The sequence below is a fragment of the Haemorhous mexicanus genome, chromosome 5, assembly GCF_027477595.1.
Source record: "Haemorhous mexicanus isolate bHaeMex1 chromosome 5, bHaeMex1.pri, whole genome shotgun sequence".
NCBI classification, from domain to species: Eukaryota; Metazoa; Chordata; class Aves; order Passeriformes; family Fringillidae; genus Haemorhous; species Haemorhous mexicanus.
In genome coordinates, this window is record NC_082345.1 from 1,987,405 (window position 1) to 2,009,014 (window position 21,610).

The window sequence follows — 21,610 nt, forward strand, 5'->3', positions numbered from 1 at the left end:
ATTTTCCTTTTTTTATTATCTCTTCTGTTTTTCTTTTAATTTCCACCTCAAAAAGGTTTTTGGCTGCATTTTTGACAGGCAACCGAAGCAGGAGTGGTATTGAACAGAGTTCAAAAAAATCCTTTCTAAAAACAAAGACAAAAATAATTGAATGCTAGAGAGGTTTAAGGATTCCCAGTGTTAAGTGAAGTGCTGCCCTCAGGCAGATGAAGTTTGGCAAGATGGACCTGCAACATTTTAAGAGACAAACTCAACCCCTGGGTTCACCAAGCATTTCCAGATTCTTTCACCTAAACCACTTATCTCCCTGTCTCTGGTTCCTCATGGTGCTTGACCATTGTTCTCCCAAGATGTTGTTAGGATTTCAGATGTTTGAGAGCTGGAAACAGTTGTGATACAGACAGGGCAAGGCAATTCCTTCTGCCTCCTTCGAGCAGCTGCACAAAAGCTGTGACTTCTCCCAAAAATTGGTGGTGAGGCACTGAACAGGTTCCCTAAAGAGGCTGCAGATTCCCCATTTCTGGAAGGGTTCCAGGCCAGCTTGGATGGGCTCTGAACAAGCTGGGATAGTGGAAGGTGTCCCTGCCCATGGTAATGGGATTGGAACTGGATGATCTTTAGGTCCCTTCCAATCCAAACCATTCTATGATTCTGTGGCCAAACCAGACTGAGGGGCACCTCCTCCTCCCTCTCCATCCAATGGAGCACACCAGGCAGGAACACCAAATTTTCCCAGCTTGACATTGAGGGAACATCAATGGCCTTCAGCTTCAGCACTTCTTACAGTTAAACACAAAACTGAATCCTTTCCCCACCCCACAGCTGCACTTTTAGACGTGGTTTTACATGCCAGGTAAAAAATCCCTTAAAGAAGCATTTGACAAGAGAAAAAGAAAAGCATCTGAAGCAAACAAAAAGCCCAACATGAAGAGAAATGGAGGAGGGGAGAAACAATAATTTTTCAAGTGACCCTTTGTGGGAGGCGGGGGAAGAAGTCTGTCTGATTTTCCTTGGATGTAGCTGGGCAGGAAATCGTTGAGGTGGGTTAAATACCTTTCTTGTACAAGCTTTACAAAGAATTTCCTCTGATTACTAAAATAATATTTGCTTTCACGTCAATCTTGATAAATCACAGCTGTGGTGCTTTATTTCCTCTTTTCCATCTATTAATAGGCCTGCATGTACCCACACATCAATTAAAACCACTCATATGTACTTATTCTATACATAAACACTTGTGGTTTGCAATCAAGTTCCCTTTGTGACATTGTTCTGCTCCTGAAATGTGTCATTTGCACTCGCACTGCTGAGCTCAGAGGGTGATCCTGCTCTCCCCCAGGTGAGCCCAGGATCCCAGGGATGTCCCACACTTGACAAAGCCCCACACTTGCAGAAACACAGAGATGATGAGGAGGTAACTCAAGCATTGCCTGCACCCACTGCAGGCTCCTAAGTGAAAATGCCAGAACAAAAAAGCATTTTTTATTTGATTCTGTTGTTTTTTGTTTTTCTTTTCTGCTTCCCCACTTCAAGAGAAAGAAGGTAAGACATCTGAAGAAGCTTTAGTATAATTCAGAGCTATTCAGTTCTGCAGTTTCAAAGCTATAAAAGGCTCTGGAAGTAGTTTTAACCAAGTATTTTAGGCCACCAATATGGTCAGCATCAGTTCCAACTAACATTCTTCAATATTTCCACTGCTGAATGCTGGAATCCAGCATAGGAAGGAAGGGATTTATTCTTCAAGTTTGATACACCAAACCTCACATATTTTTAATCATTTGACTTACAGGAAAACTATGAAAATCTTAGTTCTTGTTGCAGCTTATCTCCCCCAGGTGTCACCTACCCCCTTAAAATGCAACTCTGAACTTGTTCTCAGGCCCAAATTCAACATATTTCTCAGACTCCAAGGAGAAAATGGAGATAAGAATGCACTGCCATAGCCCACTGAGTTTCATCAACTGATCAAGTGGAAATTCTTTCCAATTTCAAGTCTTTCTTAAAGCCTCTGACAGTCACAACAGCTGCTTTATTTCTATGCTGAGCAGAGCAGCATTAATGAGAGAGTTGTTTGCTTTCTTTAAGAGGATTTAGCACAGCCATAAAAGAGAACTTTTATGACAGGTCCCACTAACCAGTTCCTTAGTCCTTAACAAAGCAGGGTAGAAAGAGTTTTGAAAACAAGGCTCCCTTCCCACAAAGTCACCTGGAGACATCTGACCTATTCCTGCTGACAGTCAGTGCATTCAAAGGTCTCCCCTAGCAAAGATTATATCCTGCAGTCGATTAGGCAATTTTACAGCTGCCATGCTGAGATTTTAAACAGCAATCCAGTTAGTTCAGAGCAAAATGACAATTAAAAATAAATAAATAAACCAACAGCAAACCAACATGGAGTGACAGGAAGCATTAAAACCCAAGCAGATGAGAACTACTCAGCTGGGCAGCAGGGCATATCTCAGGTTCTGAGCTGCTGGAATGGCTCCCAAGGTATTGAAGGTCTTTTTTCTCAGCCCTGTGCTCGAAGAAGAAGTCAGGATTCCTCAGCTCTGGATTTTAAGGTTGTTTTCCCTTATCCAATACATTGTCTTTCTGTCCTGCTGAAGTCTGTCTGGCAGGTCAGGCTGTGGCACAGTCCCTGCCCTTGGGGTGGTGTTGGCTTTTCATACTAAAAACTGTGTGTACTTTATTCACAATAATTTCCCAATACCTGTTACCTATGTTAGACAGTCTGTCTCTACTCTAAACCAATCCAGAAGTGCCACCATCACCCAGAAGATGGAGGACAAGAAGGAGAAAGACAGAACATGCCCGGATTCCTCCATCTTGCCTCCTGAACCCCCATTCTAAATCCCCAAAATTCTACTTTTTCACCTGTGATAAATTCACTGTCATTCTACTCAAACTCCTGTGGCTTGTAACTCCTCACACAAAGTTGGGAATTGTTTCCATGGGCTAAAATCAAAGGCACAGGTGTCTCTGACTCTGTGCCAAGGTCTCTGAGCCCCTTGCCAGGGTCTGGAATCACCCAGGGCAGCCAGAGGAATGTCCTGGGCTCTGACAGGGCACGAGGCACAGAACGTGCTGTACCCTACACACACCCATCCCAAAGCTCTCCCTCCCACAGGAGCTCTCTCCCGAGCCCAGTGCTGCTCCCTCACGTGAGCCAGGGTGACAGGGTGCTGCTGTCCCTTATCTGGCTGCTAGGAAACCTCCCTGCACACAAAGTCTAACAAATCCCAGCCACTCCAGCTCACTTAGGCCATGTAGCACTCTCTTGGCAGCCATAAAAGCATTAAGTTAACAAGTGGACTTGATAAATCAGCTTGGAGCCAGGCCAAAATGAAGAGCAATTAGGAGCCTACCTGGAACTTGAACATTATCATTTGCAGGGAAGAAAAGAGGGGGGATAAAAAGAGCCTGCCACCAATCATGACTTGGCAATACAAACTAAATAACACAGCACCTCCTGAATCAGAGAAGGGCAACAGCAGAAGAGACACAAAAAATGTGATCTGGTCTTCAGTAATCCCCTCTAAGGGCAAGCACCTGGGCTCTGGAGTGGGATTAACACTTCACTTTGGGCACTGACTGGAACATAAACGGGGCTTTGGTTGGGTCTGCACCAAACAGAACAACTGGCACTGCACAGGGAGTGTGGCCAGCACGGGGGGCACATGCAGATGCAGGAAAAACTGGCAGCAACAACTATGGTTTTCTCCAAGAACAATCATCTAGACCCACTTGGAAAAATACCTAAAACACTATTCTGAAAGAACCCTCCATGTACAGAGATTACATTACCCTACATAGCTTGTTGCAGAACCTTACTACTACTCACAAAAAAGTTTTCCCCAATATCCAACCAAGCTTTTTTCCTCTACAAAACAGGAAAAATTTTAAGCATCAACTATGGTTTTCTCTAAGAAGAAGCATCTAGACCCACTTGGAAAAATATCTAAAACACTGTTCTGAAAGAACCCTCCATGTGCACAGATCAAATTTCCCTACATAGTTTGTTGCAGAACTTTACTACTACTGTTCACAAAAAAGTTTTCCCCAGTACCCAACCAAGCTTTTTTCTTCTACAAAATAAATGGGATGAAAAGAAATCAGCTACCAGCAGACATGGAGCACCCTATTCTTTTCTCATATCTTCTGACATATCAGAAAATATATGGGTTTTGTTCATAGCCATTTCCACCCTCTAGGCCTCTCACAGAATGTTGTTTGCTTATAAAAAGCAGGGAGGAGCTATAAAGGAAGAGAAGAATTCCAGGGGAACTCTGGACTTCCAGGCTTCATCCAGCCAAGACTGGATGTGATGGCAAAAAAGGGAACACTGAGAACCACACTTCCCTTCAAAGGGAATTGTATCCAACCACATCAGCCCCTGGATTTTGCAGCAGCCCAAGCCAGCTGGTCTCAGGTTAGAAGAAGAAGGGACAGAAGAACATGGAGCTAATTCACCTCTCCTGACTATTTCATTTACCTCAAGAAAGGCCAACAAGATATATTACACCCAAGACAAAAAGCTCTCACTTTCCCTCCCTCTCAACTTCCAAGAATCCCACAGAGACCCAGGACAAGCCTAACTCAGAAGGCAGCAGGTCAGAGCTAACAATTTCAGTGCATGTCTCTGACCCAAGCAAGGATAACAGTGATTTCTGTGGCTCTCCCACAACACTCTTTAATATAAAAGTCAACACAGGATTAATCTGTCACATATTCATTCCTGGGAGATGCCAAATGCCCTTAGTGCCCATCCAGCTCAGCACAAATTGAATACATGACACCTCAGAAGGCCAAGGCAGTAGTCTGCAGGGTGGCCTAAAAGTAAGAAGACCAGTACAAATGCTAAGCAAGATTAGCAGAGGGGCTACTGAATTGTTCAAACACCAAAGAAATAAAAGACTTCAGTGCTGGCAGCTCTGTGTGGAAGCACCTGACAAAGCCACATAAAACCTGCTGGCCTGAGGAAATGTTTTCTTGCAGCACTACTGCTCTCACAAATAACAAAAAAGTTCAGGAGCAGAAATAGAGCACTGGTGAGGATAGAAGCTCTGAAACCTTACCAAGACTTAAAAGAAGAACTATTCCATCTCAGGAACCTGAGGAGCACGCTGCTATCATCACAGGGGCACAGCCTGGGATTCAAATCCAAGACAGCAATTTCCCTTCCTGACCAAAAAGCCATTTGCAGGATATCAATTCCCTCTATGCAAAATTCTTTCCACTGCCTCCAGATGAGGGACAACCTAAGAACAGTGGAGGTGAGCTGTCTCTCCAGGATGTAAGCAACAGCTCATGGTGAAGATTTTTACCTTGGAAAACATAAGGAGATATAAATCATCTTTTTTCTAAGAATTTTTTCCTATTTTCTTCTTTGTTTCATTGCTGCTTTGATCTCCTGAAACACTAATAATTTTGGTAGCAGTGCTAACAGCAGGCCTAAAAACTGCACACATCCAAAAAGCAGAGGTAAACAAATAAAGAATAAGGTCTGGCTCATAAGGCAGCCCTAAAGGCTAATTTATTGCTTCCTATTTCAAAGCAGTGTGTGGTCACATCAGGAGTGAGCTCGGAATATCATGCTTGCTGGGAAAAATAACACACACATGGAAAAAGCACAAGACACGTGCATGGATCAGTTAAAGATCTAAAACACAACATCCCAATGAACCAAATGCCTGGGTCATCACAGTAAGAGCTAAAAGCAAACCAGAACTTTTTTCAATTACAGATTCAACATATTGGAAATTCAATATATTGGAAATTATTCCCAGGACAAAAAGCTCTACTCACATGCAATGAGCACATAAAGGTAATTTTATTTATGAAACACTTCTGTGTATACTATGGATTATGCCATAAATGAAGATGGGTTTTCTAGGCAGAAAATCCTACTGCACAGACAAGAGCCTTGGCACACACTGAGCATCAGAAACTCCTCTCTCAAGGCTGGTATCAAACATGTTATGAAAGGAACTGAATTATGATTTCACATCTCTGATACAGCTCCTTTCCAGCCTTAACATACTGTAAGTGAAAAATTATTTCCCCTTCTTAGTAAACCACTTTGATTATGAGCACCATGTTACATCTATGGACGTTTGGAGGCAGTGAAAGATTTCACAGCAAGGCTACCATTAAATCTTTGCTGAGAAACAAGGGGAGACATCTGTGTTTCATTATCTTTGAAATAATTCACTGATTTGTGCATTACCAAAGTGAAAATTAATTTTTTTTCTACTGTGAGAAAGTTTGGGAAAAGTGGAAGTCTTCAGTAATCTTCTGAAAAAAAAAAAAAAAAAGAAAAAAAGAAGTCTAGATTAGGCCAGACAAAGAACCAGTTCCCACAAAAGGCATGATGGAGCTATGCCAAATGTTTCTAAGAACAGAGCATTTTTTGGTTGGTTTTTTGGAGCCAAATTTCTTATGCCTTCATTCCCTCTTTTATGGGTATTAATAAGATTTCCACATAAATCTGTCTCTACTTAGTCATCCTCACCACTGTCAGACTTCAGAGCCCTCCAGGAGGAAGGACTGCCAACACAAATGTTTGTGATGTCACCCGAGCCACACCAGCCATGGCTCAGAACAAACAGACCCAGAAGGTGAAAGGCCACCAGAACCCTATGGAGGGATAAAGGATTAAACAATTAATATATCCAGCATCAGGATTAAGAGGGGGGAGGTGAAATAACAGCAGTAATCACCTAAATGCATTTCTTGATTTGGTGTTAAATGAAAAAGCAGTGAGCATCTTTCTGCAGTTCATACACATTCTTAGGGCAGACTTCACACACAGTGGGAAATTTGACCTGTGCTCATCTGAAACTGCCTTCCCATGCTCATTTCACATCCTGTGACCAAAGCAAACCTGCCTTTGATGTATGGAAATTGCCCCCAAGGCATCAGTGAGTTTTTGCATTCAAGCTTCTGCATTTAGAGCCAGGTAACTCTGTCATCCCTTAAAATCAGAGGTAGCACTTCCACAGACTGACACCCATGGGTGCATCTCTCTGGTTCAAACATACACACACCTAAAAAAAAAAAATCAAAACCAAAAGCAAAGAAACAGAAGAAAAATCACCAGATGATGCTGGTTGAAGGGAAAGATGAGCCAGAGGAAAAGAAATCTCACCAGACAAAACTGCACTAATTCTCGGGTGGTCACTCACAGACAAGCATCAAACACATCTAATTCTTTTTTCCTAACAGGCAGAAGCAGAATCAAGTGCCCAAAGCCCATCCTTGTGTTGTTTGGCCTGTCTTTCATAAGAGAGGAAAGGGGGATCAGATTTGCTGGACTAGAAGATAGGAAATGAGGCAGGAAAAATCAGCTCATTGATGTAAATATTCCTAGATGAAGAAAATCCTTTTGACCATTCAGAAGAGTGGCACAAAGGAAGCTGTTAACTCAAAGCATGTAGCCATCAATACCATGACCTTTCTTTTAAGTTTGCTTTTTATTAAATAAACACATGGAAAAAGAAAACAAACCTGCATACAGCTAAGAAGTTAGATAGCTAAAATTTCATTAAAACCATCTGCACTTGCAGATCCAAGCATCCAAAAGACAGTGTATGACATAATTATGCTTACAAGCACTGACTCACTGCTTTAGATAGCAATGCATTAAGATCACAGCAAAGATACTCCCTGGGCTATCAAGTTTCTCCCTAAAGTTCTCATCTCCTTAACCTGCTATTATAAATGATTAAGACAATCTGATTGTTACTTTCATCTCAGTCCTAAAAACCTTAACTGAATAAAAGAGCCAGAGCCCCCCAGGCCAAGTTCTCATGAGTGCACTGAATGACAGCAAAGGAAGCTGTTTCATCACATCTCAGGATTTTTGGGGCTGGGGTTTTTTAAGTGCCTATCAGTAAATTTTGCAATACAGTGACTTCAGCTTAAAAATCAATGTTTTTCTCAGCATCATGTTACCATTTCCATTTGAGAAAAGACAATATATAAAGCAGATCAGAACATGAAATAAGCACATATTATTGCAGCTGAAAGAATTTTACCATTTTTTAAACACAGACAAATTGCAGCTTACAAAACAAAAATAAAATCCAAAGGTCTAAACATGACACCATGTCCAGGCATGCCAATATGATAAATATCCAGAATTTAAAATTTGGGGTTTTCAAAAAGTCTGCTCAAGTGGCAGATCACAGTCAGGAAGTCTTAAGGTTCATCTTAAGGAGCTTCTTTTTCATCTATGCATAATGCAAAAGGAAAAGAACATTCTAGATCTGAGGATGATGGCAGCTAAAAGGTTGGAATAAAAACCATTGAAACTGTGCCTCAGTCACTATTATCAGAAGTTCATCCTATCCATCAGCTCTGAATAAGAACATCACACATTTCAGGATTAGATTTATACACCACACACAGCAGAAGAGAAAGCTGAAATAAAGATTGGATGGCTTTGAGAGGAAGGGGATAGACAATCTGTCTTTACTGCTTCACTTAAAAATGCTCAGGAGCTCTCCAAGAAGCATTTGTGTTTGCCATCTCTCTGTCTCACCACAGCAGATGCATCCAGAAAAGCAGCTTTAGATGTCCTCAGTTTCAGCTAAGCCCCAGTTCCTCGGATTTCCTCTGAGCTGGCCCTGATTCCAAAGGTGCCTGGCCAAGAGGAAACGACAGGCTTGGATCCTGGAGAGGAACTGAAGCTGGAATATGTGACTGAGTGCTGGCACCCCAGTCCATCTCATTGTGGCACTGCTACCCCGTGCTCCTCTGTGACCCTGCTTGACACAAGCACAGCAGGCTTAGCAGGGGTCACCACCTGGATTCCATGGCCCAGAAGTCACTTGGCAGTCCCAATAAAGCACAGACAGTATTTCTTTGTCACTGAGCAGATTTCTTACTGAGGTCTCTGTAATGAGGCACAAACAGAGCCCATGCTGCCGAGAATGATGAGACTGTTCACACCTACAGACACACCTGCCTGCTCCTAAAGGCGTTCTGCTTCTCCACAAGTCACAGGAAAGATGAATGCTCTGCAACTCTCAGCAGGTTCAGGTTCCCTTTCCACCCTTATCCCCCTTTTAGCTTCCAAACCATCCACGCAGTTCCATCCCTCACATGATGTACAGCATTAAATCCTTTAATAGAAAATGTTTATTCATTCGCAGGTTTGGGTAATCAGTAGACAATTAGGACTGCATTTAAGAATGGCACTTGCAGACACATTAAGCTGGTCTTAAAATAAAACAAACCCTCAGTTAATGGCATATGAATTATCTTGAAACATTTCAGCTGCTACAGAATTCAGAATCAACAGAAACGCAGCAAATTTCAGGGAACTGTTTTAATAAATAACAAATATAAAATAATATAAATAGTCCACAGCTTCCCAGAGAACAGGTACGCAGCAGCAACAACATATCCACTACACCTAAGAGAGTTTTACCAGGTAAAGCTCATCATGCTTACCTGTGAAAATACAAGTCACCTATTTATTTCAACTGCTCTTGTCATACAGTGAGAGCTCCACACTGAACGACTGTCACAGCACGTGTCACAGCTGAGATGGCCATAATACACAGAGTGTCACCACAGAGCTTCAGAAGGCTTCAACCAAACAAAGCAACACCTTACCTCATCAGAAGGCTTCACCCCACACACAGTACCACCACTCCACTCAGCAGGCTGCAGCTTCTGCCCTCCTTGTCCCCCAGCCCAGCCTTTGATGCCCTGCTGCTGCTGCAGTGCCCCTGTGTGCCCTCTGTGCCCTCTGGGCTTGGGCAGTGCCCCTGGGCACTCCAGGGCTCCTTCCCTGCAATGCTGCTCACCTGTCCTGCACACCTGGAGCCAATTGGGGATGGTTGGGCACAGCCCCACCCCAACCACCCCTGACTCTGTGCCTACAAACAAACCCTTCTTTGTGCCCCAGGAGTGGCTGCAGTTCAGGCTGCACTGGGACCTGCACAGCTCCTCCTGCCCAGCCAGCCCCATGCTCCACATCCCAGGTAAAGCCAGCCCAGGGACACCCTGGGAAGCACCTTTATGGCTCTCACCTCTAGAACAGACTTGTGGCACCAATCTCCAAGTTTAACACTGGGAAGTATCACTTGTAAGACATAAATGGTTATTTGTTGATCAAAATCACTACTCAGGTGTTTAAAATAATTGCACAACTTGGCACACATTTGCAAATCAAGAAAGAAGAAGAAACATTTAAACTATAAAGAGTCACAAGTCAAGACATAGTCAGTAAAGCTGGCATATTAATAAACAAGCCTGCCTGTGGAAACATCAGGAAATATGATTTAATCTCCAGAAAGAACCCTGTCATTTGTAACTCAGGCTGTCAGTCAAGCAAAGAATTCCATCCCTCTCAACTGCACAATACCAATTGTGTATATACCTAGATATATGAACATATACCTACATGTCTATATGTGTGTGCACACATCTATAACAACATTCTCCAAGGTGTCAGGTGACATTTTCAGCAGCACAACAAATGTTAGCTTTGAATTTCTTTCTTTAAAATAAGAAAAAGAATCGTTAGCTGTTAAAAAAAATAAAGTAAGAAGCTCTCTTGGGATTTTAGGATGTGAACACAGCTCCTTCTGCACTAAGGACTGAACTGGAAGGATCACCCTGTTACCCTGGGAGGGCTGAAAGCAGCAGAGGCAGGAGGAGATGATTACTACCCTTTACAAAGAGAATTTAAGAAAAACAGCATTTTTAACAAACCTTTAGTTGTTCAACATGAATTTTTAAATATCACTGAGTGAGAAGGTGAGGGTATCCATTGCCTCACAAGAGGCAGACTGCATTTCAGCACAAGCATTCCTGGAACAATCCCAGTGACAGATTCCAACTCCAGCCACATGAAACATATTTTCCCAGTTATCTTGCAATTATAGATGCACCCAAACACATCCTTATCAACACAAAATACAGGGATCAGACTTTGCCAAGGGTAGCCTATGGTTAGCACCCCCAGTACAGCTGAAGAGAAATGCACCAGAGAATTCAGTGCAGCATCCAACAGGTTTTTGCCTTTCAAAAGTGAGTTTTGGGGGAAGGACTTCAGCATTACTGATACAGAAATAGTGGTAGCTGCATTGAGGGGTGGGTTTGTAGAGGAAATGAAGCAGCAGAGTCTACTCTGCAAGGAAATCCCAGTTAGATGTGTCAGCTGGTGAGCTCAAACAGGCATCAACAGGAAAGAAAGAAAAGGAGAAAAGGGGAAGAGAAGCCAGGAAGGGAAAGAGAAGAAAGAAAACAAGAAGAAAAGAAAAAATACTCTCAAAAGCACTTGAAACTGCCTTCACAGAGGCAAGGGTATGCAGTACATAGGGCTGTGCAGCCCTTTTTAATCTGCACTTTCCCACACAGCTCTGCAGCTTTCCACTGCTGTCATCTCAACTGAGAGTCAATACTCGAGCACAGACAAGGTTTCACAAGTTTTACTCTGCAGGCACAGAAAGCTTGGGAGAGCATAGCTGGATTTCTGCCCACAAAGTGGAGTAAAACTTGCTTGGACGTGGCTTTCACAGCCCTCAGCCTCTGCTGCTCAGGAGCAAACAGAAAGGCTCCTGAGGCTGCTTCTGCAGCACACAGCCCCACTCCAGCCTCTGCAGCCCCACAGCCACATTTCAAGGTGAATTTGGGGTGTATGTATTTGCCAAGAATCAGTATTTTCATGTACCATCAGTAACAAAACAGATGAATGCTCTGCCTCTCGTTTATGGCATTAAACACAAACATGCATGGGTTTATTTAAAACCATACAGCAAAAGTGGAAGAGACTCAAAGTAGTCCAGGGCTGAGGAGTAATTTAACACTGGAAAGTATAATTTGTAAGACATAAATGGTTATTTGTTGATCAAAATCACTACTCAAGTGTTTACAAATAACTAACAAATAATTTGCACAACTTGCCACACACTTGCAAAACAAGAAAGAAGAATAAATATTTTTAAACTATAAAGAGTCACAAGTCAAGCAGTAGTTATTAAAGCCTGGCAGCAGCTCCAGCACACAGAGATGCCAGCAAGGAATCATCAACCTGCTGGGAGTGCAATAGTTCAAAAAACAATTAACCTTCCCCCCTCAAATACTCAATTCTTTCCCTGTCTGGAATTCATTTCACAGCTGTGCTTATGGACAGATTTACTCAGAAATCAGTCAGAAGGATGCTGCTCAGATAAAGTAATGCTCAGTTTTGAAGTTCAGTAATAACTGATCCCCTACAGTATTACAATTTACTCTAAGACAACCAGGAACAAGAAGCTTCTTTAAACAAAAAATAAACCCAGCAACCCTCAGTGTCTTGATCCTCAAAACACAACGACAGTTTTCCAGCAGGCATCATCATATTTGTATTTCACACAGCTTTTAATGAAGCTGAGATCTTTCTAAGAGGACCAACCAGTCTGAGAGGAAGGGTTGCTTTTTTTAAACTGTCAGCAGGGAGTGCCTCAGGACTTCAGCAGCCATCAGAAAAAGCATCATGAGAATATTTGAAAAGCACCACTCCTACAGAGTTAGGCAGACAAAAATCCCATTAAAAAAAAAACAAACAACAAAATGACGCAGAATATAATTTTATTTTACTTTAAAATTCAAACCAAAGCATAAATCTTAGTACAAAACAAAGCCAGCTCCAGCAACCTACAAAATACAAAAGTCAAATAAACCACTTGAACCACACATATTTCACTGGTGGATTGGGGGTGTTAGCCAAGGAGGCCTCAGCTATGCTCTGAGCTATTTCTGATATGTGGAGGTTTTGTAATTTTCCAGCCTTGTGCAGGGGCAGGAGGAGAGCCTTTAACTGCATTGATGCTCATAAATATCTTCTCCCTAATTTTTTTCAGTAGTGAATTGCAGTAAAAATACAGAGAGTTGTGCAGTGACAGGTCCAGATAAAGCAGTGCAGTCACTAAAGCACACAGAGTGAGCAACTGGGAAGTTTTTCCTAACTAGTATCAGATTAAAAAAAAACAAAACAGTTTTTCCAATCCTCAAACTGTCTGGCATCAGAAACTTATACACTTCAATAACTAATAAATACAAAGGTCTGAGCTAGAAGAGCTTCATTCATACCTTGTGACATGCACGTATTTCCCATGGTCAGTGTCTATTTCTATCTTACACAATCAGACTTCTTCATAAAATAAAAGGTTTGGGGGGAGTTTGTTTGGAGGTTTGGGGATGGGCTTGTTTTGTTTTTTCCAAATTCCTTTCTATTCTTTCATTTTTAGGCAAATATGTAGTCAATACCCCTCAGTCAGATCTGGTTTTATGTACAATTTCAGACCCTTCTTAAATGAGGCTCAGAAGTTTGGGCTACCTGTGGCCCCTAATGGTTCTGTATGTCTGACCAAAACTTCATGCACCAGTCCATACCATGCCTTCACTAACCCAATTTCAAACCTCCCACACACAAAATATTTGCAGTGACCAGCACATTTCCAGTGACCAGCACATTTCCAGTGACCAGCTGACACAAAATCCTTTTCTTGACAGGTTCAAAAATGAACACTGCCATTTCACTGACCAAACTCATAACCACCAGTATCTTCCCTGTGCTGCATATTTTCCCTTTTGCTCAGCAGCCCTTGAGGTGGCACTGTGAAAACATCCATCCATCCATCCATCCATCCATCCATCCATCCATCCATCCATCCATCCATCCATCCATCCATCCATCCATCCATCCTCAACAGCACTGAAGGACCATTTGTCCCATCAGCACATCCCACAGAATCACAGAAAGGCTGGGCTTGGGAGGCACCTCTGGAGATCTTTTATTCCCACACTGTTGAAGCAGGCTCACCTAGAGCAGGAGACACAGGTGGTGGCCAGGCAGGTTTGGAATCTCCCCAGAGCAGGTTCCCCAGCCTCTCTGGGCAGCCTGTTCAGTGCTCAGTGCTTGTTGCTCACGTTCAGGTGGAGCTGGCTGTGTTTCAGTTTGTGCCCCCTGCCCTGGCCCTGTGCTCTTGTCACTCACCCTTCAGACACGTGGGTGCCCTGATAGAATCCCTCTCCATCATCTTTTCTCCAGGTTAAACAGGCCCAGCTCTCCCACCCTTTCCCCCCAGGAGAGATGCTCCATCCTCACAGCCCTGTGCTGAACCTTCCCCAGCAGTTCCTTGTCCTTCTTGCTCTGAGGAGCCCAGAATGGGACAGTCAGCTCCAGCTGTGGCCTGGGCAGGGCAGAGGACAGGGGGACATCCTGTTTTTCAGGTGGCATTTCCCGTTTCATGTACAAATGCTCACACAGAGCCAGGATGTTGTGCACCGGCAGGACCCGCGGGGAGCAGCCCGGGCTGTGCCAGCGCCGGAGCGGCAGCCGCGGGGCCGATCCGGCTCGGGCTGAGTTAAGGACCACGGACAGATTTTGTGGACGATGTTCCGTGCCCGGTTTGGCTCTCGTGCCCTCTAGGGGGCCGCGCCCGCCAGCGCCGGCACCGCCCGCCCGCTGCGGGAGGGACCGAGCCGCCTTCATCACCATCATCATCACCATCATCATCACCATCATCATCACCGCCACGAGGGACTCACGACAATGACAGGCACCCACACAGAGGGAGGAGAAAAGCGGCTCAAACCCTTCACTATAAATAAATAAATAAGTATATAAATAAATACATACATTGCTACCCGTATACATACATACATAAATACATAAAAGAAGGCAAAGCGGCACAAACCCTTCAGAATAAATAAATAAATAGATAAATAGATAAAAGAAGCCAAAGCTTGACAAAGGGGTAGAGCACATCCTCTCCCCGCAGCCCCAGAGAATCTCCAAAAGCAGCTCAAAGCCTTCATTAAAAATAAATAGAATAAATAAAGAAATGAAAGAAGCCAAAGCTTGACAAAGGGGTAGAGCACATCCTCTCCTCACAGCCCCAGTGAATCTCCAAAAGCAGCTCGGAAGGAAAAGAGCTGATATTCCACCCACAACTTAAAACTCAGACAGATATTGCATTTCATTTCTTTTTAGTACTCGCAATGTAAAGAACTGATGCTACCACTTGCAGCAGGGCTTAAAGCAAAACTCGCAGCAGGACTTAGAGAGAGACAACTTGAACACAAAAAAAACCCACAGACACACACAAACAAAAAAAAAGACCAACAAAAAAAAAAAAAAAAACAACACCAAGGGAAAAAAAGAAAAAAAGAAAAACCAACCCCACCACCTTCCTCCTGAAACCTGAAAAACTACATAGTCCAAGTGAGAGGTGTTTCTGTGAGTGACACCTTGACTAACACAGAAGAGACTTTGAGGAAAGTGTTTGGTAATTCACAAAAAAACTTCTTCAAAACTAAGCAGAGGAAAAAAATAATTAAAAATGCCTGCACAAAGTAAAGCACGGCTTCCACTTTGTTATCTGAATCGGTACAGTTCTTTCCTTATCTGTCAAGGGATATGCTCAAGCTGTACATCTTCCATCAGACTGCCCAGGTAAATCACAGAACTGGCTCAGAGCTTTAATTACAGCAGTGTTCTTTTCATTCTCAGATCATTTAGGATGCAGCCAGCTCACCCCCATTCCAAGCCCTGCGGTTTGCAGGCACCAGAACCCCGCCAACCTTTTCACTTCCAGGCTGAGATTATTTCTGTATTATTACTTTTTAAAGAAAAGAGATTATTACTTTTTAAAGAAAAGCCCAAGCACCATTCCTTCGATTTGCAACACACAGCTATGCCTCAGTCTCCCACAAAGAACAGTTGGAATGCGAGAACACTAACAGCAGATTAGGAGAAATTCACACAAATGTCACAGTTAACGTCCAAAACATCATGTGTCACTGTTTTTCCCCTCCAACCCCCAACAAGCTTCTCAAAACACATTTCATACACAGGGTCACTGTTCTGGCTGTTTATTTAATTAACATGACAACCCAGAGTACACAGGATTTCTTTCAGTTCCTCAGCTTTGCATTTTCACACTTCAGGCAGAAAGAGCAGAAAGTCACTACTGTACTTTACTTTTTTTGCCAGTATACCATAATATACATTTCTTGATTTAACCAATTGATAAAAATAGATTCTAAGCCCTTGGTGAGAGTTTCAGCAGCAGTTTTAACATTTTTGTCAGGCTGAAAGAGAAACAAAAAAACCCAAGTGGAGCAGGTTTGCGTAAATGAAGCCATGCAAAAGAAAATAAAGCATTACGTCTGGAACCCCTGGGTGATTTTTCATGGAGCCCTTCTTTAATATTTTACATGGTTGTGTTTCAGCAAGTCACCAGATGACATAACTCCTCAGTATTCCTTAGTTTTTAGTGACCTAAATGGCAATGCCATTAAATCTTATCGGAGTAATTACAGCTCAATAAACCTTATTAGCAGGAGGTATATGGTGTATAAAACCTCACATGTCTAATGGACACAAAGTTCAGTACCTAAATTCAATCTGCCAGCCCCCTCTAAAGTTTTAAATTTCTCTTATGTTGCACCCTGATCGCTCCCATTTTCAGGCCAGAGCACAAGATCCATATTAATAAAAATTTGTTATAATATGAGGGTCCATTTCTCTAATTTTTAAGGTAAAATGAGGAAGAACCAGCAAAGGGTAAGAAGCAACATATTCCTGGCACTACCAAAGCTGTCACTGTCAAACAATGAGAAGAGATAAAGCCTTAATTTTTCCCTTGGAAAAAAAAAAAGAAAAGAAAAACTGACAAATATATTTCTTTTTCTCCTCTGTTTCTTAGATCTTATCACTGCAGAGATATCTTTGGCCATGTGAACTGTTACAGGATTGTCTTCTCAACTCCACAGACAGGCAGTGATAAGGACAGTCCTGCACACAACTTTCCCAGGCCAGGGCTGGGAACAGGCAGAGTTACCACCCAGAACCCCATGAAAAACAGTCAACTGAGTAAAAAAACCACTGCTGCTGCTGAGGGAAGACAGATGAGTCTGGCACCAAGGCTACCAGCCTGAAAAAATAACTCTTAACAAGGAGAAAAGGGATGGGAAAGATGCAGCAGAATAAAACGAGTCTCAAACCAAGAGAAAATAAGTGACAGACCCTCAGATGTCCCTCGGGAAGGGAAAGAGCTTTCTACTTCTCCTACTGCCCAGAAGGAGGGCAAAACAGAAATTCATAAGGAAAACAGAAATACAAAGAAAAAGAGGAATACAGAAGGAAATGGATAGAAAACCTGTGTGCCTTAGGAGGCAGAGAGCACGGGCAGGAGTTTGCATGTGGAGCTGCTAGCCTGGCAGCTGGGGACATGGGAGAAGCTCCTCCAGCAGGACTCAGCACCTTCTCTCACACAGGGTTGTGTCACCCTCTAGTTAGGGCACCAGGAAGTCCTTCAGACTGTGTGCTGGACCCCTACAGTCTTCTGACTAAGGTAAAAAAAAAACAAAAACAATCCTGCAAAAGCAAATCAAACTATTTGCAGCAGCTGCAAATAACACATACTTGTAATAAATCCAAGGTAGCTGAGAGCTGCCCTAAACAAAACAAACAAGCAAAGCTCAAAAGCAAAATCAAGAGTCTCCAGCATGGTTTAGATTTGCCCAGCTACAATTTGCAGCAATCTACCCACCAAGGCAAAATCATCCCCTTGGACTGCTGTATGTTGAGATTAACACATCAATCAGAGGCACAAGCCTCAGAGCACATGGGCATTACAGTATTTTAATGGGAAAAAACAACACATAGAACACATTGCTGCTCCCCTCCCTACCCCCACCAACCTCCTCTCTGCACTTTTAGGAAGAGATAAAATGTTTGCAAAAACCTGGAGAAAAAACTCCTAAAGCCATCTTCTTGGTGGCGCTTTTGCATTTACTGAAAAAAAAAGAAAAAAAAGAAAAAAAGGCATTTCTTCATTCATTCATTCCATGTCTTATCCATCCATTCACAATTTTGCACTGCATCCTCTTTCAAATCTGACTGAGTGAGCCCTCGAGGAGCTGAGCATCCTCAGCCAGCCTTGATGAAATCACAGGGAGACAACACTCAGCTGGGAGCAAGATCAGGCACACACTCCTCAGTGAGATCTACACTCACACCAGGCTGGAAGTTTTTAATCCAAAGACTTTGCCAAAGCTGGCAAAGAGAGAGAACATATACAAAAAGCAACCACAAAAAGCACAGAATTCAACTGAGGATGTGGAAAGAGCACTTTTAGCAAGAACAGAGGGTTGCATCATGGTACCATTTGAATTCTGGAGGGTGGCATTTTTAATGGAAGTTTTTCTTTTCAAATTCTCTTTGGAACTGATAAGATGCTAACACAAGGTGTGTTAATACCATATCCATTTTGTCAGTTTGCAATTCCTGGTACTGTCCTTTACAGTGCCACATAGATTCACCTTCAAATTCTGGTAGGGAAGAATTCAGATTAAAATTGAGATGTGTGTGACTAAAAAAGAAAAATTCAGAAATTCCAACTCTCGCAGAATCTCATATTAATAGAAACAGTCAGATATGAAGGGAATCAAATTTTGGAAAAATAAAAGCTCAGTTAAGTGCTCAGCAATAGGAAAGGTTACACGGGAGGTGATGGGAAAGATCTCTCAAACTTTGTCTAATGTTACTCACTAAATCCAAGTACGTGTTTCAAAGCAATAAAGTGGATCTATTTCCTGATGAAAACTATTGGCAGCTCACAGATGTACAAACAAGACCAGAAACATTCAGGGGATGTTTTTTAAAAACAGGGGGGAAAGAGAAGGCCTGGTTTTCTTTCAAAGCTCTCATGTCTATTTTTAACATGTTATATTTAAAAACTGTCCAGAAGAACAACATTTACCTATACTTTCTGTAAGTCTACAGGGAGCTGATTTTTTGCTATAAACATAAACTGTGTTTTCTCTAAGAGAGTCCTACTTCTCCCATCACTTCTTCAAGGTCCTTACACAGCTTTGTTTCAGCTTTTCCATTTTTCTCTCATGCTAGCATTTATTTAAGAAAACAGCTTTTAGAGAGAGAAGTACACAAACACACAGCCACACTGTGCCAAAAAAAAAAAAAAAATATATACAGTAAGTCTCCCCAAACTCCAAAGTATCATCCATTTCTAATCACACAGAGACACAAGCAACACCAGATCTCACTATCGATTAATAGTGAGAACCAAAGAAAGAGAAATTTGCCAAAATCCTGCAGCGGGTGAATGGAACAGTTGCCAGATAACTCCAGCCCAGCTCCACAGCCTGGAAGTGGGAATTGCCCGGGGCAAAGCTGGCCACTGTCCCCAGGTAATGCACCATCAGGGAGGGAAAAGGAGTCTACGCTGTTATCCATCACCAGTTCAACCCTCTGGTACATGCAGGAGATTTGAAGTCCCTCCATGAGAGAAGACAAGGACCATGGTCACTGAGTCCTGTCTCCAAATGATTACGTTTAGAGAAGTTAACTAAAAGGCTGCATTTATTGGAAGTGTGAAAGTAAGTGGGAAATACGTTTAAGACCTTACAAATGATTATTGTAAGAAACCACCAGAAACGCCTAGCTTCACCAAGTAAGCATAAACAGCTTTAATTTCGTGCCTTACTGTACTTACAAATTACTCTGACACCGTTGCCTCTCAGTTCCTGTTCAAGTCAGAGCTCGGTCAGTTTTCTACTTTTTCACACTGTATTTGTCTGTGGTAAATATTTACTTTACCTGAACAAAACTGTTAAATAAATAAGTACGTTTGTTGTAAAACAAGTCTCAAGTATATAAGGTTGTCAGGCCCTCTTCTAAGAAATGTCAATACCAACCACAAAGGGATGTAATCAAACAATTTCCAGAAACAAACCAGCCACCCACACCATATAGTTAGATATAGCCATTACTTGGAAAATACTTTGCTGCTTATCTAGAAAGTCGCCTGAAAGAAAACCTTAGGTGTTTGACAACACGCTTCACTTGATCACAGCGCACAGAATCCTTTTCAACACTAGTTGAAAAAGAAAACTTAACACACTTGGATACTTATTTCCCCTCCAGATTTTCCTTTCCACTGCTCAGCAGGGGTTGCGCTGACTTTCAAGACACCCAAGTGTCAAGTGATATTTTTGTGGGGCAATCTTAAATCTCAGAACAACTGAGAAACACTTCAAGCGCAGAACCAAGCCCACCTTGTGTCCGTGTCCGGGCTCTACACAACTGTGCAGTGAGATACCGGTGCCTGACTGCTTCTTTCTCCAGTTTTTTTGAGGTGTGCATTGAAATGAACGCATCTCTGGTAATAAAGTTCTCACTCAGCCATTCCAATCACAGCCTCGCAGAGGAAACAAAGTTGAGATAAATCGCGTGTGCCTCGCACCGGTTCCCAGAGCCAGGGCAGAGCCGGAGCTATTGATCACACGCACGGGAACAACCTTGGGGAGGCAAAGTGCAAAGACGAGCCTCGGCTACCGCCCCGATAAGGAACTTCTCCCACCGCGGACGAGCCGCTGGGCTCACGCACACACACCCCTTTCGAGCTTAAAGCAAGTTTTAAAAGGCGGAGATACCTTTCTAGGAAACTACAGCTTTGAAACAGCGGGGTTCCGAAGTGATGCTGGGAAACCCGAGGGCTGCGCTCAGGGCAGGTTCCCACCGGCTCCGAGAGCCGAGCGGGCACCGTCCACCCCAGCCCTGCCTCTGCCAGCTTTAGGAAAAGCCAGCGCCGGCCACAGCAGTAAGGGAAAAGCACACCCCGAGCCTGGTCCAGAGAGCCCGGCTTCAGCCCGGCTTCCCCCGGCCCCGTCCCGAGGCGTCCCGGGGCTGTCCGCGCCGCGGAGCGCCGGGGAAAGCCCGCACCGTGCGCGGCCTCTCCGGCCCGGAGCGGCTCCTCCGCTGCTGCCGGGACCCCCGGCAAAGTTTGAGACCCATCTCCCCGCAGCCCCTGCCCTACCTGCTCCCGGGGAATGCAGGGCAGCGAGGTCCTCCGGTGGGTCTTGTTGCCGCTGCCGCCGCCGCCCGACATCTCGGGGGAGATCATGGAGCTGGACCGCCGCCGCCGCCTGAGCACCGGGGCTTCGTCCGCGGCCGGGGGGGCGGCGGGAGGCTCGGCCAGCGGGGCGGCCCGCCGCGGGGGCCAGAGCCGGTCGGCGTAGCCGGCCAGAAGGATGCCCAGCAGCCCCAGCAGGTAGGCCAGGTAGGGCCGCCAGGACGCCGGGACCCTCTCCAAGGCGACGAGGGACGTGGTCTTGGCCGCGCTAGTCACGGCGAGCATGAGGACGCCCTGCCTCAGCTTCAGCACCAGCCATGTCACGGCGGCCAGGCAGCTCAGCACCACCCCCGTGGCGGCGAGGGAGAGCAAGTGATCCTCCTCCTCCTCCTCCTCCCCCGCCGCCAGCGCCGTCTGCGCCACCGCTTCCCCCCCGCAGCAGGCGGCCAGCAGCAGCAGCAGCAGCAGCGCCGCCGCCCGCGGCCGCACGCCGCCCCGCACCGGGCAGCGCCCCGCGCCCGAGGAGGCGCCGGCCAGGCAGAGGGGCACAGCGCCGGGCGGCACCCAGCCCCAGCGCCGCTCCCCCCGCTCCAGCCTCACCGCCAGGGCCGGCAGCACCGAGAGGGAGCCGGCGCTCAGCGCCGAGCAAAGTTTCCGGCGGCGCCAGGGCTCCCGCGGCGGCGGCAGCGGCGCGGGCCGGGCGGACGCCCCTCGTTCCGCCGCTGCCGCCG

At 44.4% G+C, this 21,610-nt stretch overlaps 1 protein-coding gene across 2 annotated transcripts in view; it reads right to left on the reverse strand.

The window, feature by feature from the left end:
• PDE3A (phosphodiesterase 3A) overlaps window positions 1-21,243 on the reverse strand; it is a 227,450-nt gene extending 206,207 nt beyond the window's left edge. Inside the window, exon 1 of one of the 2 annotated variants that reach the window (XM_059848011.1) lies at window positions 20,844-21,243. In XM_059848011.1, coding sequence (XP_059703994.1) covers window positions 20,844-21,164 — 321 coding nt within the window. In that variant the 5' untranslated portion in view covers window positions 21,165-21,243. The remainder of the gene's footprint in view (window positions 1-20,843) is intronic. The other variant, XM_059848010.1, reaches the window with a different exon arrangement.
• Between the last annotated feature and the right edge of the window lie 367 nt (window positions 21,244-21,610).